This window comes from Gorilla gorilla, chromosome 14, assembly GCF_029281585.2.
Source record: "Gorilla gorilla gorilla isolate KB3781 chromosome 14, NHGRI_mGorGor1-v2.1_pri, whole genome shotgun sequence".
Lineage (NCBI taxonomy): Eukaryota > Metazoa > Chordata > Mammalia > Primates > Hominidae > Gorilla > Gorilla gorilla.
Genome location: NC_073238.2, coordinates 114,256,692 through 114,276,502, shown reverse-complemented (window position 1 = coordinate 114,276,502; position 19,811 = coordinate 114,256,692). Strand labels below are relative to the sequence as shown.

The 19,811-nt window shown below is 37.9% G+C and overlaps 1 protein-coding gene across 2 annotated transcripts in view; it reads right to left on the bottom strand.

The window, feature by feature from the left end:
* Positions 1-534: 534 nt before the first annotated feature.
* Positions 535-19,811, bottom strand: part of TM9SF2 (transmembrane 9 superfamily member 2) — a 67,502-nt gene continuing 48,225 nt past the window's right edge. For both annotated transcript variants that reach the window (XM_004054684.5, XM_063697477.1), the window contains exons 13-19: positions 17,152-17,271; positions 15,038-15,095; positions 11,920-12,079; positions 9,803-9,954; positions 8,611-8,722; positions 4,697-4,868; positions 535-1,235 (exon numbers count right to left, since the gene is read on the bottom strand). In XM_004054684.5, coding sequence (XP_004054732.2) covers positions 1,168-1,235; positions 4,697-4,868; positions 8,611-8,722; positions 9,803-9,954; positions 11,920-12,079; positions 15,038-15,095; positions 17,152-17,271 — 842 coding nt within the window. In that variant the 3' untranslated portion in view covers positions 535-1,167. The remainder of the gene's footprint in view (positions 1,236-4,696; positions 4,869-8,610; positions 8,723-9,802; positions 9,955-11,919; positions 12,080-15,037; positions 15,096-17,151; positions 17,272-19,811) is intronic.

Here is a 19,811-nt window from a genome sequence, read left to right as displayed (position 1 = left end):
TGAATATGCTCACAGATACAAGCAGACCGATACTTCAGAATCAACCCCCATTCCTATATTCTACATAAATAGATTTCAATTAGTCAGATGAATGTGAAAGACAGTGCATTTCTTAACTCTTAGAAGTAAAACTGTTTGTGAAATCTAAATTAAAACAATGAAATCATAAAGATGAAGACTTGCTAGTGATTGCTAATGTCCAGGTAATAAAACCTGACTTAAAATACTGTATTTTGAAAAACAAGTCAAAAATAGAAACTCCTTAATGACAATGTAGTAAGGCTCCACCTTAAGTACTTGCAGATAATTCATCTGTCTAGATATGCATGACTTCAACCTCCTCTACTGCCTCACACTGAACATTTTAGACAATGCCTTACACAGTGAAATTCCATTCAGATCAAAACTCAGAAAGTGTTACATTAACAAAATCCAGTAAAATCTGATAAAATAGTATAAATCATTTCAAAACACCTTGGTAAATCTGTATTTACAGAACCTCCTTGAATATATAATAGGTAATGATGCAATGAAGACATTTTTATAATATTTATTAAGATAACAAATTTATAAATTGAAAGACTCAGAGGCACATAGTTTAAAAGGCCAATACCATGGGAATAATGAAGTCAACACAGAAAAGTAAGAAGATATGAACAGTTACAGCCAATACAAGATTTTCTTTAAAAGCCACATTCCCCTGATGAACACACCATAGGAATCATCCTTCAAAATTACCATGATAAAAAGTTATTTCCTTCAAAGAAAAATAATTCTTTCTGCCTACCGAGCCTAGAAAATCCTATTTACAATGCAGTGTCCTGCCTTTCATCAGTATTATTTAATATGGCCTCCTCTATTCTGCCATTAGAAGTATGGAAAATTTTATAGCTACTGTATTTACAAATGCACATAATATTTAAATTTGCTCTTCATTGAGAACAACCAAATATATACTTAATCAAATCACAATACAAATGCTTTATAGTGTTGAAGACACATCTTATGGGGGAAAGGTGTATGGGAAGAGGTTTATTTAGAATTACGGTGTTTCTGAAGGATTACTAGGCCAATAATTCTGATAAAACTCAAGGCAGTCACAAAAACAGGTCTTTGTTGATGAAGAGTTTAATTTATTTCTGTTTTAACTGGACACACTGGACTTCTTCAGTCAACCTTCACCACACTGTATATTTTGGTAACAAACCAAAAGCATGCAAAGAAGCCAATTGTTCCTATAAGAGAAAAAATAAAAATAAACCCCTTTTCAAAGGAAGTTTCATACTTTACACAAAAATACAGACTTACAATGACTGGTTCCTTAAAAAAGTCGCAAAACTATAAACTATTACCCACCGGGAATATACTACAGATCTATGAGCACGTCTGAAAAATATACGACCACCTCAAATCAAGTTTCTTACAAAAATTGGTAGAACTTTTTTCTACTATAAGATTACCTAAGCTTTCTACAATACACATTATTTTCCTTACTACATAGAAAAGACTGAAGGATGTCAACTGTCCTTTCCTATTTAAGAATATTTTACAACAAAATGGAAAACGCTACTAGAATTTTTTAAGGTATGAGATGAATACATTAAAACAGGTTCAAATAATGATTAAATGGGGATATTTTCTAAGTACAGTTATTGGAAGTTATCAGTCTTCAAAGAATCACAATAAAATAACTCAGTAAGTTTTTACAAAATGTTAAAAGTGACATGATTAGATAGTAACAAAAATGCATCCTAGCTGAAAATGAGGGACAGCATGGTAGCAGAGAACAGAGCAGCTCTGTCACAAACTGTGTGTGTCATCCTTGCGCAAGTCCACTGACATCTCCAAGCCCATTTATCATATTAACTAGGGAGAAATTTATCTGTCCTCATTGCCTCCATAGACTGTTATGTAGAGTAAATGAGATAATTCATGAAAACAATGTATGGCTTGATTTTCAGGTATCAGTCTAGATTCCAAAGAATTTGAATGCTAGATGGGGACACTCTTTCAATGAGACAAAAATGAGGTTCAAAGGGGTTAAGTGACTGTCTTATGGTCACATGGATGGTACTTGTGGCCAGAAATCAAATGTGTTTTTTCTGACTTCAAGCATAGTACTCCTTGCACATGCACACATAAGGGGCTATAAATAATCCTTGTATAAATTTTACATTTAAAGTCCCAATGGTTTTCACCATTGTTTTAAATGCAGCACTCTGAGAAAATATTAAAGGAGATTTTCTAAATCAAGAGACTATACATGGGACATTACTGTGGGAAATTACAAACATCATTATATCCATCCTTACATTGTACATGTATTGAGGCCCTACTATATGCAAAGCACTATGTGTGTTTTGGAGGACATACAAATATACCTTTTGCATAGTCAAAAGGATAATTATTCAGGCTAGGGCTGGGGTTAATTTCAGAAAAGCAATAATGAAAACTCAGTATATTTATATAACTTTGTACTTACTCGCATAAATTTCAAGATGACAAACAATATTTTAAGATGAGAAGAACATTTAATCACTATCCAGGCAACTCTAAGAAACTTAAGTTTAGTTACTTAATTTTGTTCTTAATATGGAATATATGTACGTACTAAAAGTGGCGTCTTTCCTTTTGTGACAGAATAATTACTTCTGTTTTGTAAAATGGATTGACTTAAATACAATAAAATGGCATTGCTCTGGAGTATTGAAGCAAATACAGACCATACCCTATTTTAGAGAAAGGTAAGGCATTTAAAGGGCTCACTACTCCCTTATCCAGAATGCTTCCACCTGTTCACTAAAGGAAAAATACAATTGAAGAAAGTGAAACACACTATAAGTCACTGGTTTAACTGGTTGGTTCGATTTGATATGACTCCATAATTCAGATTACAAAATTCAACTCTGAATGAATGAAAATATAACACTTTAAAAAACAAAATCAGCTGGGTGCAGTGGCTCACGCCCAATCCGAGCACTTTGGGAGGCCAAGGCTGGCAGATCGTCTGAGGTCAGGGGTTCGAGACCAGCCTGGCCAACATGGTGAAACCCCATTTCTAATAAAAATACAAAAATTAGCTGGGCGTGGTGGCGGGCACCTGTAGTCCCATCTACTTGGGAGGCCGAGGCAGGAGAATAGCTCAAACCTGGGAGGCAGAGGTTGTAGTGAGCCGAGATTGTACCACTGCTCTCCAGCCTGGGTGACAAGAGTGAGACTCCATTAAAAAAAAAAAAAAAATCGGCCGGGCACGGTGGCTCACGCCTATAGTCCCAGCACTTTGGGAGGCCGAGGCAGGAGGATCATGAGGTCAGGAGATCGAGACCATCCTGGCTAACATGGTGAAACCCCATCTCTACTAAAAACACAAAAAATTAGCCGGGCGCAGTGGCGGGCGCCTGTAGTCCCAGCTACTCGGGAGGCTGAGGCAGGAGAATGGCGTGAACCTGGGAGGCAGAGTTTGCAGTGAGCTGAGATCGCGCCACCGCACTCCAGCCTGGGCAAAAGAGTGAGACTCCGTCTCAAAAAAATAAAAAATAAAAAAAATAAATAAAAATAAATAAAATTTAGGTGATGGTTAAGCTATCATTTTCTGTATCATATGTCTGGAAAAACAACAGATATTCACAATGATCGTTATTTTTTGTGTGTAGGCTAGGAATAAATTATTCTGTATATGCATTTATGGACACATAGGGCACAAAAACAGTCATTCCTTGTTTCACTGGCTACTGCTGTTTTATAGATGATTTATTAAAATTTACAGCTCTGGACCTAAATTTATCACGTAGCACCAAGACACGCACCCCACCATGTCTGATCAATGACCTGGAATACAGAATCGACGGAAGTGCCTTAAGCCTGAGAGAGCAGCAGAGGCCCTTCAAAACCCGACTCCAGGCTCTGAAATGCTAACAGATGAGTGAAAAGTAGAACAGTTTTAATTGGGGGAAAAAAATTGTTCTTTTTTTCTTTTTGGCTCCTGCATTTTCTTCCATGACATGCGCGAGGAGCTAACATTTTAGATGCACGCTTCGGGCAGCGTGACTTGTGACAAACAAAGGTGCTATAATTCCTCTCTTAAGTTCAGTCACTCACGCGACAAATGTTTACCAAGCACCCGGGGCTGTGAGATACCGAAAACTTTTATCTAGTTGGACAGAGAAGATATATACATATATAAAATAAATACCAATAAAATACACACTATATCCTGTTCAATGCTTGAATTTTAAAGTGGAGATAAAAGCTTCTAGATTAAGGAATGTCCCATTATCTTTCCTTGATATCCCCTACCTACTCTCAGCCTCATCTTGACTTCACCTCCTCAATTTCTACTTACTCCTAAACTTAAGTCACTATAGTTTCTATCCTATTTCTGAAGTGGCAAAAAAAGAAAGGACTGTGTGTACCTTTAAGAGGTTAACAGAGGAAAACCATGAGCTGTACTGGCCCAAGGGTCCCTGAACCTTTACCACAACTATGACCCTGTTTAGCCTTCTTCCCCTAGCTTCTGTTTCATCATCTTTATGCAACTCACAGGTGGGCAGACCCAACTATGCCTAGTTGTGCTGAGGACTAAATATGAGAGCACTAACAGAATAAGCCTTCATGGGTTTTAAAAAAGACAAACATTTATAAGTTATTTGTCTAAAAACTTACAAAATAAAAATAATCACTTAAATTCTAATTTTACCTGTAAAAAGAAAGAAGATCAAAACCATTATCATGGTATAACCAAAGTACAGAATTGTGCTTGCTGTTCCCGTGATCTGCAGTTTTGAAAAGAAGTAGTGTACTGCATAGATTAAGAAATAAACTGCAGTAAAGCCACTGGTAAGGAATGAACGCCATTGCCAATGATAATCCTAGGTAGTAAAGAAAAAAGAACAAGAATTACATTCCAATTAATAGATAAGATGTAGCTTACTAAGGTTCAAAGCAAGCACAGTAAATGAGACAGCCCCCAATCTAATTTCTGCTATCAGTTCCAGGCTCTTTCTCCTATTGAACTTCACCCATTCCACTCTCCTCACTAAAGGTGCTAAGAAGCACCCACTGTCTTTGGTGGGGCTGCTTAAAAACTGGCTAAAAATGTGTGGAAGCAGCTTAAACTGTTTATGAATAATAAAACATTAGGCTGTATTTCAAAATTTATTCTTCCCAAAGAAAAGCGATGTGCAAATAGCTTACAACTTACTCACAGGGCTCGACATTAATATTACTTGTATTAAAGTCTGGTCAACTCTGTATTAGGAAGAAGATTATTCTATTAAGGCCTGGTTGCAATCCAATTTCAGCTATTACTAACATAATTTAAACAAGGCAGATGATTAAAATAGCTCTTCTTGCTTTTAAGTGGCTTATAGCTTAACAGAAGATCTTTTAAAAGAGAACACTTCACTATCTCTCTTGCCCTTTGGAATATGTGAAAAACAAAGATATTCGAAAAGCAAACTTAGACTAGGAAATCCTAAATACACACACATACACACACACACACACACACACACACACACAATGCAACAGCTAATCAACAAATGCAGCAAAATTGCAGGGTATAAGATCAACATACAAAAGTCGGTTTTGTTTTTTACACACCAGCAATGAGCAATCTGAGAAGGAAATTTAAAAACCCAATTCCATTTAAAATAGCACCCAAAAGAATAAAATACCTAGGAATAAATTCAACCAAGGAAGTGGAAGACTTGCACAATGAAAACTCTAAAATTCTGCTGAAAGAAATGACAGAAGACCTAGGCAAATGGAAAGACATCCCATGTTTAGGTACTATCAGACTTAACACTGTTAAGACAGCAATACTCTTCAAAATGATCTACAGATCTAATGTAATCCCTATCATAATTCCAATAATCCAATGATCCAATTTTTGCAGATTGGAAAAGTTAATCCTCAAATTCAAATGGAATTGCAAGGGGCTCCAAATAGTCAAAACAATCATAAAAAAGAGCAAAGCTGGAGGACTCAGCCTTTTTTATTTCAAAACTTACTACGAAGCCACAGTAATCAAAATAGTGTGGTACAGGCCTAAGGGCAGCATATAGACCACTGGAATAGTATTGAGAGTCCAGAAATAAACCCATACATCTATGGTCAATTGATTTTTGACAAGATTGCCAAGACCATTAAATGAGGAAAGAACAGCCTCTTCAACAAATGGTGCTGGATAACTGGATATCCACGTCAACTAATGTAGCTTGACACTACATCACACAAAACACAAAAGCTAACTCAAAATAGATCAATGACTTCAATACATGAGGTAAAGCTATAACACTTAGAAGAAAACATGGGGGTAAATCTTCATAACCTTGAATTTGGCAATAATTCTTTTTTTTGGTGGGGGGTGGGGTAGGAGACAGGGTCTCACTCTGTTGCCCAGGTTCTGGAGTGCAGTGGTGCAATCATGGCTTACTGAAGCCTAGACCTCCTGGGCTCAAGTGATCCTTCCACCTCAGCTTCCCAAGTAAGCCACCACACCCAGCTAATTTTGTTATTTTTTATAAAGACAAGATCTCACTATGTTGCCCAGGCTGGTCTCAAAATCCTGGGCTCAAGCGATCCTCCCGCCTCAGCCTTCCAAAGTGTTGGGATTAGAGATAGGCGTGAACCACCACACTCAGCCCTAATTTGACAATAATTCTTAGATATGACACCAAAAGCATAAGCAATGGAAGAAAAAAAACAGATAAATTTGACCTCATCGAAATTTAAAACTTTTGTGCAAAGGACATTATCAAGAAAGTGAAAAGGATAACCTATAGAACCAGAACTGCAAATAACAATCTGATAAAGATCTACTATTCAGAATAAATAAATAAACTCTTACAACTCAACAAAAAGACAAACAAATTTAAAAATAGGCAAAGGACTTGAATAGCTATTTCTCCAAAGAAGATATACAAATGGCTAACAAACACAAGTACAAATGCTCATCATTAGTCATTGCGGAAATGCAAATCAAAACCAGAATGAGACACCGCTTCACACCCACGAGGACAGCTACAATTTTTTCAAAAATGGAAGGTAAGTGTTGGCAAAGATACGGAGAATTGGAACCTTTGTACACCACTGCTGGTGGGAATGTAAAACGGCACAATCACTGTGGAAAAGTTTGGTAGTTCCTCAAAAAATTGAACAGAACTACCATATGACCCAGTGATTCCACTCCTAGATATATACCTCAAAACCAAAAACAGGTACTCAAACGAACACTTGTACATGAATGTTCACAGCAGCACTATTCACAACAGCCAAACAGTAGAAACAATACAAATGCCCACCAATGGATAAATGGATAAACAAATTTATCATTCTGCCATAAAAAGGAATGAAGTGGCCAGGCGCGGTGGCTCACGTCTGTAATCCCAGCACGTTGGGAGGCCGAGGCAGGCGGATCACGAGGTCAGGAGATCGAGACCACCCTGGCTAACATGGTGAAACCCCGTCTCTACCAAAAATACAAGAAGCAATTAGCCGGGCATGGTGGCAGGCGCCCGTAGTCCCAGCTACTCAGGAGGCTGAGGCAGGAGAATGGCATGAACCCGGGAGGTGGTGCTTGCAGTGAGCTGAGATTGCGCCACTGCACTCCAGCCTGGGCAGCAGAGCGAGACTCCGTCTCAAGAAAAAAAGGAAAAAAAAAAAAAAAAAAAAGGAATGAAGTACTACTATACATGCCACGATACGATGAACCCTGAAAACATGCTAAGTCAAAGAAGCCACACACAAAAGGTCACATATTATATGATTCAATTTGTAAGAAATGTCTGAACAGGCAAAACAGACAGAAAGCAGACCGTTGGCTGCGAAGGCCTGGGGGAAATGAGGAATGAGGAGCAACTGCTCAGCAAGTATAGGGCTTTAATTAGGGGTGATAAAAATATTTTGGAACTAAACAGACGTGGTGGTGGCGCAACACTGTAAATGCAGTAAGTGCCATTAAACTGTCCACTTCAAAATGGTTCATTTTCTGTTATGTAAATTTAACCTCCATTTTTTGAATAACACACTAAGTTTAATAAAGTTAGCTTTTTCTCCAATATAGACAATAAATATTAAATAGTAGATTTAACACAACCTAAATCTTTAAAATTCAATTCTACCTATTACATAAGGATACTATCATTTTGGTGCTGCCATGAATAGAACTCATTACAATGTGATTATAGAAACTTTTTAATGAATTTTCTTACTAGTTTACTTTTATTAAATTTCCAGTCTAAAATTTTTTTTGTATTTTTTAATAGATTATTTTATATTCTTTTATCTCAGGCATGATATAAATATTTGTATCACAAAAGTATTAATTTTTAAGTCAGTTAAAAAACAACAGTAAAAAGTCAGCACAACATACTATTCTCAGAAAATTAACAAGTTAAAGTCTCTAATAGTAATTTCCAACTAAATATACTGACTGGGATATCTTAATCCTAAAGAAGGTTACATTTGATTTAGGAATACAGGTCAATGTCTATCATAATAAACATACATCTACAGAAATTATTTTAATTAATAATATACAAATTGCAATATGCCAAAGTTATAAATACTGTCTACAAATTAACATAAGTGAATACTGCTAATACATACCTCTGCACATAGGTGGAAATAGCAAAGAAGTATAGTTGCTTCAGAACAGGTAATAACCAAAATGATGAACACCAGAAATAGGAAGCCAAACATGTAATACATCTGGTGTGACCTATAATCAAACACGTCAAGAAGGAACTATAAATATTTTCAATTTGACACAATACATAACACAATCTTTTCATTCTTCTTGAACTGAAAAGGTTTGCTTTTTCTCTCAACTAACCAAACAAGACGAATTATCATAGGTTGGGATGGTGATGGGGTGGGGAAGGGGAGGAGTAGGAAGGATATGTCGGTATCACTGGACTTTACCTTCCTGCTCAGGGAGGCCTGAAACTTCTACTTATTTACATATGGCTAGACTACTCATCTCCTGGTGAGCCAGAGATATTTGATAAAAACTGACTGAAAAGGCACAGCCAACTAAGAATAGGTAACCATTTCTTATCACATATAATAAAACCAGTTGAATTTGGAAAATTAGTATAACGATTAAGAAGCAAAGATATGTTCTAATCACTAAAAAGCTCAAATTTAGTTCTAACTTTCTGTAACCTCCAACCTTGGTACTTCCTGTAACATATGTCAATGTGATCCAATAACAATCATGATATAACCCTATATATAGATGTACACACACACAGAATGGCTCAAAATGACTATTATGAGTTTTTACATGTGAACAAGCAATCGGAGAATGAAGGCATCTGAGAATTGCAAAGGACTCTGCAGGTCATCTAGACCAATCCCTTCACCAATCCCCTCCAACAAGTGCTCAGAGGATCTTCTCTGAACAGTGCAGATTAGTTAGGAACATAGGTTTGGAGAAACTTCGGTGAATTTTCTGTCACAGGGTTGCTGTGTAACACAAGCAAATTACTCAACTTACAAAGCCTCATTTACAGCTCTGTAATATGGGGATAACACTCACCTCACAGAGAATGAAGTAGTAAGAATTAAGGAAGAGTAAGAATTAACAAGCCTTGAATTCATATTATACTAGCTGTTATCACTATTGTTCTTCTTCCCACATGGAAAAGATAAAAATAAGCTTTTGGCTTTTAAGATTTCTGGTTACTGAAGAACTGCTTACATTTACAGGATACAAATAGTAACCCATATAAACAAACAAAAAGGAAATATTACATATAATGGTAATGAGAATGAGAGGACTTTATCCTTAGCTTACCAAATACTATTCAGAATGAAGAAAAGCTGTATAAAGATGCAGCCAAAGGGCAAAATCCCTCCCATGATAATACCAGGCAAGGGCTTGGTGTAGAACGACTGTTCAGGAATCTGACGTGGAATCTGATTGGTTCGAACTGGATGTTCAATGGCCTTCAGTAAAAAAAGGAAGGAAGAATTCATAATTACGTATCTGTCTTAAATATTCTTCTCTACACAAGATTATTTGCCTGCTTTTTTTCAGCTTCCATGTTGTCACTAATGGCAATAAAGTCTACTTAAGACATCAAACTGAAATTTGTCTTTGGAAGCCATCAACCAGGTACCATCAGGTACAATACTCAGTCTGTCTACTGGAACTAGTTAATACTGTCTCCAGCAGTGATCCACTGACTAATGGCTTCAGACACAGGAAAAAGTACACAGGAGATAAGAGAATACTTGGAAAATAATAGTTAATAAAAAGGTAGAGTTAGGCTTTTCATTTTCATTACATATGTACTGTAAGAAATCAGCTGGTTCTGGAATTTTGGTCCATGTATTTTTATTTGGAGGTGGGCAACGTCATCTTTATTAAAATTGCTCAATTTTACTAAGACTTAAGAACATGAAAACAACAATGAATGGCTGTATGAAGCTTTACGACCATGAGGAGTTGGTGATGTTCTCGACTATTCTCCCTTTCATGACACACTACATGGCGGTATAAAAATCACTGGAACCTAAAGGACACAAGCAGCCACATGAGGGCGGAAGACAGTACAGATGTAGAAAGTCATTTTCTTGTAAGAAAGTCAAAAATATCCTTCTATAGTTTTTGTGATGATAAACCAAAATTTAAAACTTGGTATTTTCATTAAGACCATACTTCCACAGCCTAGATTATTATTTTACATGTAGATGCATGAGTATACAGGCAGAGAATCATGTATATCGACTTTTATTTATTTCCCAGGCTGATATTAAATAGAAATATTATAAACTTCAAACCAGCAAAGTTTTGGAATTTCAAGTAATTGTTTAATCAATGTAATTAAAAAATTCAAACCCTGTCAGTTCACTACTTCTGAGGTATAAAGTCATAAATTAAACAAAATGCCGAAGAAGTTTAAAAAAATCCTTCAGCAGCCAGGCATGAAAGTGCAGTGGAGGCTGTGGAACAGTGCCAGCTTCTGCCAGGGCCTTCTGGGTCCTGCTCACAAAGTGTACTAACCACACAGTCTTTCTTTTACCCTGTGGACTTGATATTTTCAGAGGACAGGGATACTGAAGTGCGGTTAGAGAAGGATACTGATGAGATGGAAGAATAAGATCTCGTTTTTGTTTTTCTTTTAGCCTGAGGGCAGGAGTGGGCAGCAAAGTGAGAGAAGGCCAACTGGAGGGTGAGAGGGAAACTGGAGGAAGGACTGAAACCTGATTATAATCTTCCTTAAAATCCAATATTAGCAGGGAAGCAGATACAATTTATTTCCAGCAGATACAATTTATTTCAAAGCTACATATCAACCACAAACATTTGCTACTCTTACTCTGCAGCTACTTTTCTTACAGTGACTTCTTCTCTGCTTACTTAGCTAAGCTTTGTGCACTTTGGGAGGCCCAGGCAGGTGGATCACCTGAGGTCAGGAGCTCAAGACCAGCCTGGCCAACATGATGAAACCTTGTCTCCACTAAAAATACAAAAATTAGCTGGGTGTGGTGGCACATGCCTGTAATCCCAGCTACTCAGGAGGCTGAGGCAGGAAAATCGCTTTAATCCTGAAGGTGGAGGTTGCAGTGAGCCAAGATGGCACCACTGCACTCCAGCCTGGGTGACAGAATGAGACTCCATCTCTAAATGAATGAATGAATGAATGTTTTCATTAGTTTATATCAGCATTTCTTTCCCAATTAATCTATATTAGCTTCTATTTACTTAAAAAACTTTGAAACCTAAGTTTAGATCTGTAACCTCTCTACCACGCTCCTAAATAATACTATTTAAAAAATATTCTATGAGATCCAGATCCTAAAGGACAAGTTTACATCTTTACACACTTTTATGATATCTTTTGAGATGGCACATGCTAATTTCTGCAGCTAAAATTCACCTGAATAAGTTAACACCTATAAACTTACATTCTTCTTAAAACCAAAGTATGCACCAATAAACGTCAGAGGCACAGATATGCAGAACCAAAGGGCCAATATGGCAACCAATGTCCCAAAAGGAATAGCTGCTGAAGATCCTTCTCCCCAGAGGATCAGATTCATTATAAAGAAGTCAGCAAATACGATCCTGAAAGACACAACAGGCTTTTGGGTAAAACCAGAGATAACAAAATGCAACAGTAGTATGTAATTAATATTACAACTTCTATGTTTCTAATATATATATATACAAAGAAAGTGGAATTGCTGCATCACAGGATGTGTGAATGTAAAACTTGACTAGAAACTACCCAATTGCTCTTCAGAATGGGTTTGCCTGACTTAAACTCCTCCCAGCAGCCTATGAAAGTCAGTTCTTTACATGTTTTCATTACACTTGGAATTGTCAATTCTGTTGTTTTAATTTGTATTTCCTACTGAAAACTGCAGCAGGCGTCTGGTGTTTGCTGGCTTTTTTGGTTTTACCTTCTGTGACGGGCTACTGACATCCACTGCTTGGTTTTCATTTGACCTGCATGTCTTGCCAAGTCATGTATGTGAGTTATTTACATATTCTACTTATTAATTCCTTGTTAAATATCTTGTCACAGTCTGTGGCTTGTTTTGAACCCAAACATCTAAATGTGTGTAGTTAATTTCCGTTCAGTCTTTCTTCTGAATACATTTTTAAAAATATGGTTGTAATCATACAATAATCACTGTACTTCCCCCACACAGTTTTTAAGTGCAACCACTTTCCCTTTTATCCTTTGTGCACTCTGCTTAAGAGAAGAAAGCCTTCCCTAACCTGGGACCATGAAGATGCTCTTCCATATTTTCACACGGTAGTTACGCCTGGTGCATTTAGGTTTGACTCCACCTAGGACTGACAACTTTCTCCCTTCATGAAGAGAATCAGCTGTCCCAGCATCACTTATCTAACAGTTCCCCTGGCTCATGGTGCCACATCTAGCACGCTGCCATGGATACAGGGCCTACTTCTGTATTGTCCATCCCAGCAGCCCCTGGACTTCCCAAACACCTTCACAATGCTTGATCTTTTCATTAAGAAACATGGCAAATTTCCATCTCTTTCGAGTTAATCACCTTGTAGGCTTGTCATATGGATTGTGCATACTTTGAGAGGTTATTTCAGGCACTGTATGGGTTTTCTGTGAATAGAGCCCTCTTCCAGCACAACTACCACTACCATTAAAACATTTAACTGGTTAATGGTGCTGTTTAGGATCTTGGAATATTAGTTGATACCTAGCCATTTTGCCAAACTCTTTTTATTAATTCTACAAGTTTTACAGTTAAAATGTGTTGGTGTTCTTTGTATACAAATAATGTTATCTATAAATAATAAGATGAAATCCACCTTTTTGTTTCCTCCTTTACTGTGAACAGAACTTAAACAACAAGCCATGAAAGAGATTTACTGAGAATGTCCCTAGTGTTTTATTATCAGTGATGTTGGTTCTGAATTAGAGATAAGATTCTTTTTAATACAAGGAAATATTTCTCTATAAATTTTTTTAAAACCTGAAAACAATGCTCAATATTATCAAAGGCCATTTTACTGCATCTGTTGCCGTAATTGTATGCAGGTGTTTATTTATGTAGAATTGTATGACTAGATTTCCTGTTATTAAATGATCCTTCTATTCCTAGGTGAACACCAAGTCCCCTGCCCCTGAATACTTGAGTTCTTAGCACGCTCTATTTACCTGCTGGTAAACACCCACTGTTAAGAGTAGGCTGAAGAACATCAATCAGAGAAGGGTTGATCAGAGACATAAAAGAAGAACCAGCACAGGATAATTTTTATGAAGCCAAAAAAGGAAGGAGTTTCAAGAAGGTATTCCAATGTTAGACAATACAGAGAAGCAGAGACAGAGAAAATGGTTTCTGGATTTGAAAATGGGAACATTATTGGCAAACTTAAAAGTTTCAGTAAAATGATGGAGAAAAATACGAATGACGTGGCTCTGCACTGCAAATGTTTACTGAGAAAATGAGAAGAAAGGAGTATAGACTATTTTTTTCAAGGCATTTTGTTGAGAATAGAAAAGAAATGAGATGGAAATAAGAAGGGAAGATGCGTATGATCCCTTTTTAGGGGAGACATGAGCCTATTTGGAGGAATAAAAGAACCACATAAGCAGAACATGTGAGAAGGGAGCAATGGAAGATGAGTGAGATTGGAGGGAGAGGTGCCTGAAAAGCAAGATTCGGAGATTCTGCAGGAAATCACAGTCTTGGTAAGGAAGGACACCTTCGTGAGTTGACAGAAGGAAAGAAAACAAAGGACATGGCTTGAGAAAAGCATAGAAATTTGAATAGAACCGATAACTGAGAAGAATGTGAATCTTCGGTGGAGGTGATAGAGAGAATATTTATCCCAAATGTGTATTAAAACGCTGCTGCCATCACGCTTGCATTTCTAGCTTGCAAATGGAACAGTTCTGGTTTCTAGACGTCATCATCCTTGGCTTTCTTTATTGCTGTAGCCTGTTCACGTGTCAGTTCTTGCCCACCAGAAATGTGCAGGTTTGGGAGGAAGTGGGTTCTGCTTCTAGGACCAGAACCACATCAGATAATTGAGAGGAGAAGCAGTTCCAGACAGGGAAGGATTTTTGTTTTGTTTTGGATTTGTGGTGGCTGTTTATTTTTTATTTTTGGTGTATATTACTTTACTTAATGGAATAAACTCTAAAAAATGGCAATGCTTTGGATAAAAATAGGAAAACATATGCTTGCCTGAACTATCTTCAGGATTCCTTCCTGTGCCTGGGTCAAAAGCTTTAAATGCAGCCTACAGAACAACATGTCAGACTGACCACTAAAAACCAAGAAATAGAAAGACTTTGGAGAGAAGGAATTAAAACATTTCTCATGTCTAAAGGTACTTTCCCCAGATAAGACATGTGGTAATCATTTGGCAAATGTTTATAAAATATTTATTTTACCCCTTTTCAAAAATTAAATTTACTTTCTTAGGTACATGATTTAGAGACACGGAGGATTAAAGACTCGACGACTGAAAATTTGGGGACTAACACGTAAGTATGTTAAGAAAGTAATTCTTGAAAAATTCACTTACCCAGGACAAAGAAATGATGTTAATAAAACATTTGTTTTCCACTTCTCACCTCCAAAGGCTATAGAAGAAAACAAAAGTTGTATAAATACAGATTTTCTTTAAAGCAAACCAAATATCCATATTACAAGTCTGATATTTGCCAAACTGTCAGACAGCACTGAGTACTCATTCCTAGAAAACGGTACTAGCAAATATAATATGATATTCGTTTATTAAATAATCCAAATCTGAGACATACAGGATAGGATTCCCTAGGTAAGTCCTGCTCTAGAGAATCAGAGGCAAGTCATCAAGATCAGTTCTTCTTTTCCCCTCACAACCAAAAGAATCCTTAAATCCTGAGCCAGTATCAATCAATGGGCCTAGGCACAGGAAGGGCACACGGGATTCTCACTTATCTTGCAGTCAGTTTCAGAATTTGTTATAAAACTAGGAACCGTCAAGCCTGATGTGCAACACATTTACACTTCCACAGCAGGCCAACTCTTCCTCTAGCACTGTGGTTTCTAGGAGGAACTGTGGTTCCTAGTAGGTGCGTGTGTCAGATGAAGCAACTAAGAAGAGTAGAAGGGTTATGACCATTTGACAGACCATGTTTGCTAATATATGTTTTACTCTCCTTTGCCCCTCTCCAACTTGCTTTTTTTTTTCCAGTTTAAAGAATTCCAATACTGAAGTAGCTAGAGTGAAAAATGAAAGTACACCTCTGCTCCCAGTTTAAGTCAGAAATGAAACTGGCTGAGATCTCAGAACAGCTGTGATTTTTAAAAAAGTTTTAACATAGTTGATAGGCAAGTTTAAGTGCCACTTGCCCTAAAAGAAAATAATAAAATTATATATACACATAAGATCATATATATGTATCATGATTTGAACTCACAGTGTTTCTGATAAACAGACTGTTATGAAATGATTAATTCTGGGTTTACTACAATTTCAGTCAAAATTCAAGTAATACAGGATCTGGGAGACCCGAAGGATGGGGAGGCATTAGTGAGAGGAGCGCAGATGGGAGCAGGGTGTGGGAAAGCAGGCAGCCTGGCCGAGGAACCGATAGAAAGCCAGTGTGGCTGAAATGGTGAGAAAGGGGGAGTGTGGCATGAAGTAAGGCTGGTGTGGCAGGCAAAGGGCTGACTGTATTTTGTATGCATTAAAATCCATATGATGGCCCTAATCCTACCTCCTTTAGTAAAGGGGAAGAAAGAACTTGACAAAATTCACAGAAATTAAAACACACTTAAAACACACATACATACAGGGCTTCACATACTCAAGAGAGAACTGTGTCTGACAAGGTCTAAGTTAATCTTCTACTGGGGGCTGAGACTACCCAACCCCACATTCAGGGTGTCCACGTAACTCTACTGTGCTTCACCTCAAAACTTTTTCACATTGTTAGACCGTGGGGAATCACTGTATATCCCAGACGAAACTGTGGCATTCCCGAGGAGGCCAGCTCTGGTCCCTGCTGACCCTGCCAGCTGCTTTCTAAGCCATCCAGTCCCATCCCAGCCTTACTCTGTGGCCGTGACCCTTTTGTTTCACTGAACTTTATTTTACTTCTAGAATGCAAGAACACAAGAGATTGTGACTAACCATATTACAAAAGTAACTTTCCAGCTCTCCAAAATAATGAGATCTTTGTTTACCTGAAACAGTGTATTTTTATAAATATTAAATAGATACAATGTAAGTATGACTTCTCATATGTAAGAAAAGGTACACCCAGATATACTAGTTGTTTTAGTGAAAAAAATCAGTGATACTCATTTGTATACTTTTCTCCTTTATTAGTCTACATGTGCGTCTATGAACACAGCAAATCTAAGCTGTTCAGCCCAACCTGTTAGCCAAAGCTTAAAGAAAAAAAGAGGGAGGGAATAGTGGATAAGTGACATAATTTGCTTGTTTCACTAAATATTTTCGAACAAATAAATTTTGGGATAGTAACTCATGTCACAAAAGGAATCACCAAGCAGGCTCCTTTTAACTAAGAACAGACCCCTATGAGGCACACTATTTACAAAGCATCACCATCTGATACCCAGGTCAGACCCACAGCTGCAGCAGAGTCCCTTCCTGATCAGATGCCAGTCACAGTGGCTTTGACTTACACTTATAGAATCTGGCAGCAACATAGCCTGCAGGGGTGCCCAGCAGCACCCACAGGACCACAGCACACGTCATCAGCGCTCCTCGGTTGGCAGGTGACAAAAATCCCAGGCAAGCGAAAACTAAAACACAAATCATGAAAGGCTGTACATGTTATTACTCTGTTTCCTTTGCTGTGAAATGATAGAGAAACCCTCTCTTTTTTAAACAAGAAAAAAATACAACTTCATGCAAAACCATGTGCTCTCCTACCATGCAGCTCTACACAATCTTAGTAATATTTAGTGTACTGCACCAATCTGATCATACATGAGGCAAACTTCACTTTGGAAGTTTCTTGTCAGAGTCCAGAATGAGAGATCACATCCTTCCTGTGATCAGGGGAGGCTGACTGGATGCTCAAGAGTGCATTTGACTCTTCTGAGATTCAAGTACAGCCTTTAAAATGGACATAAGTGAAAATGTTTCCACTACGAAATATTCCCACTGTTCTTTCATTAAAAAATATGGGGGTCCTCTGGGTGTAAAAAAAAAAACCCAAAACCTTACAACATTCCAACAGAAGAGACATACATAATCTAATGAAAGAAGAAAATGAGGGAGAAAGATTTCATATGGCCATTAGCTTTTCACAAATTACTGAAGGACCTTGTCAGCAATGCGGGGAAACCCTGGCCCTACCTTATTCACGTGGTTAGCTTTGTTTGCTCTTCCCTATATAAGCCTTCCTACTAATGAGAATTAAAATGCTATATTATATTCATAGAAATTCCCAGCTTTAAGCTGGGGCTCAGAAGTTATAAGGTGCTCAGAATCCCAAGGTGAGTAGGATACTGCTGAGAACTGAGTTTCAGGAGGCTCAGCAAGAAAATCCCCATTGTTTCCCCCCCTCATTGTTTCCCCATTTTTTCCCCCAAAACGTGCATGACCAAGCACGTATGTGAGCAAGCACGCACACACACCTCTGACAAGCACCAGAGTCATGATGAGCAGGAAACACATCACGGTAGCTTTAGAAGATGTACCAGGATTTCCGCTAAAATGCAACCCCTTTCTCCTCCTCGACCTGAAAAATGGACTGCCCTTCAGCAGAAAGTTCCTATTTGAGGACTTAAGGAAAATGATTCCCATCGTATTCTATCCTAGACTCTCTGAAACTTTCCTTCCTTAAAAGTTCACTTTTCTAGTTGACCGCAATAAAAACCAGAGCATCGCAGAAGACAGCTCCTAATAAGATTTGAAAGCAGGAGTTGGCTGGGTGCGGTAGCTCACGCCTGTAACCCCGGCACTTTGGGAGGCCGAGGTGGGCGGATCACGAGGTTGAGAGATTGAGACCATCCTGGACAACATGGTGAAACCCTGTCTCTACCAAAAATACAAATATCAGCCGGGCGTGGTGGCAGGCGCCTGTAATCCCAGCTACTCAGGAGGCTGAGGCAGAAGAATCACTTGGACCTAGGAGGTGGAGGTTGCAGTAAGCCAAGATCACGCCACTGAACTCCAGCCTGGTGACAGAGCGAGGCTCCGTCTCAAAAAAGAAAGAAAGAAAGAAAGAAAGCAGAAGTTTATCTTCAAACATTCATTCTGCTCTAAGTCTAGTTTGGCTCTCTGTCACCCAGTGCCTTCACCCTACCCTCTGTCCAAACCTTTTTTATGACACCTTTTCCTGACCTATTCTCTTTAGTATGACTTAACTTCTCTTTAGTATGATATAGTTACAAATTCTAGCTCTACCTATCAAAGTTGTATCTCCTTAAGTTGTTAGTAGATTAAAAAAAAAAGATATCCTAGTCAGTCTTCAAACTGAACCTGAAGGTGTGAGTTTGGTTCCCAAACTTATTCAGTGCCAGACATTTGAAAATGATACTGCTCTTTGCAAAGCATTTATATAATTAATTTTATCATAAAAATCTGGAACAACTTTACTAACAAAAATAACTATGGTATTATGTATTTAATATGTAATCAAACATAAAAAATAAATGTTTACTAAAAAATTATTAAAGGTCAGTTTCTGAATTCTCCCAGTATATTCATTTGTTGCTATTTATCAGTAGCAGGCATCAATAAAGTAAAATACATTAAATAAAGGTAAAATTTAGAAAATTCTATTCATAAACCTTTTTTATCTTCCAATTAAGGAAACTGGAAGACAGTGGAATTAACATATACCCAGAGGTAGTTTCAGAACAACCCCTGTGGCTATCAATACCTCTAAGGAACATTTATTTAAAAAAAAAAGAAAATTGTCCTAGTTGGCAAAAATTTAAATACAATTTCTGAAGTCGCTGAGGTAGCTAAAAAAAGAGAATCTGTTTATGGAGGAAGGAAGGTCTTTCCTACACACTCACTTTCTCTAGAGGAGAGAGATCCTGCTTCCTAAATCTTCCCCAGATGAGGATCTACACAGTGCTTCCTGCCCCATCCCTTCTTTTCCCACCCTCCTCCCTCCGTGGAAGCCAAGAATATCCTGGAACCCTAACCAGACTGTGCCTGCCCACGATGGCTGGGTAAAAGAGACCCTAAATGGTCCCGGTACTGGGCTGTTTAGACTCAGATGCTGATGGTCTTAAGGACCTGTTCATCTCCAGCCCAGTGCCTCCCTGACAAAGGCTTGGTCTAGGAAGAGCTGAAGGGAGAAACCAAGAGTCAGTCTTTGGGT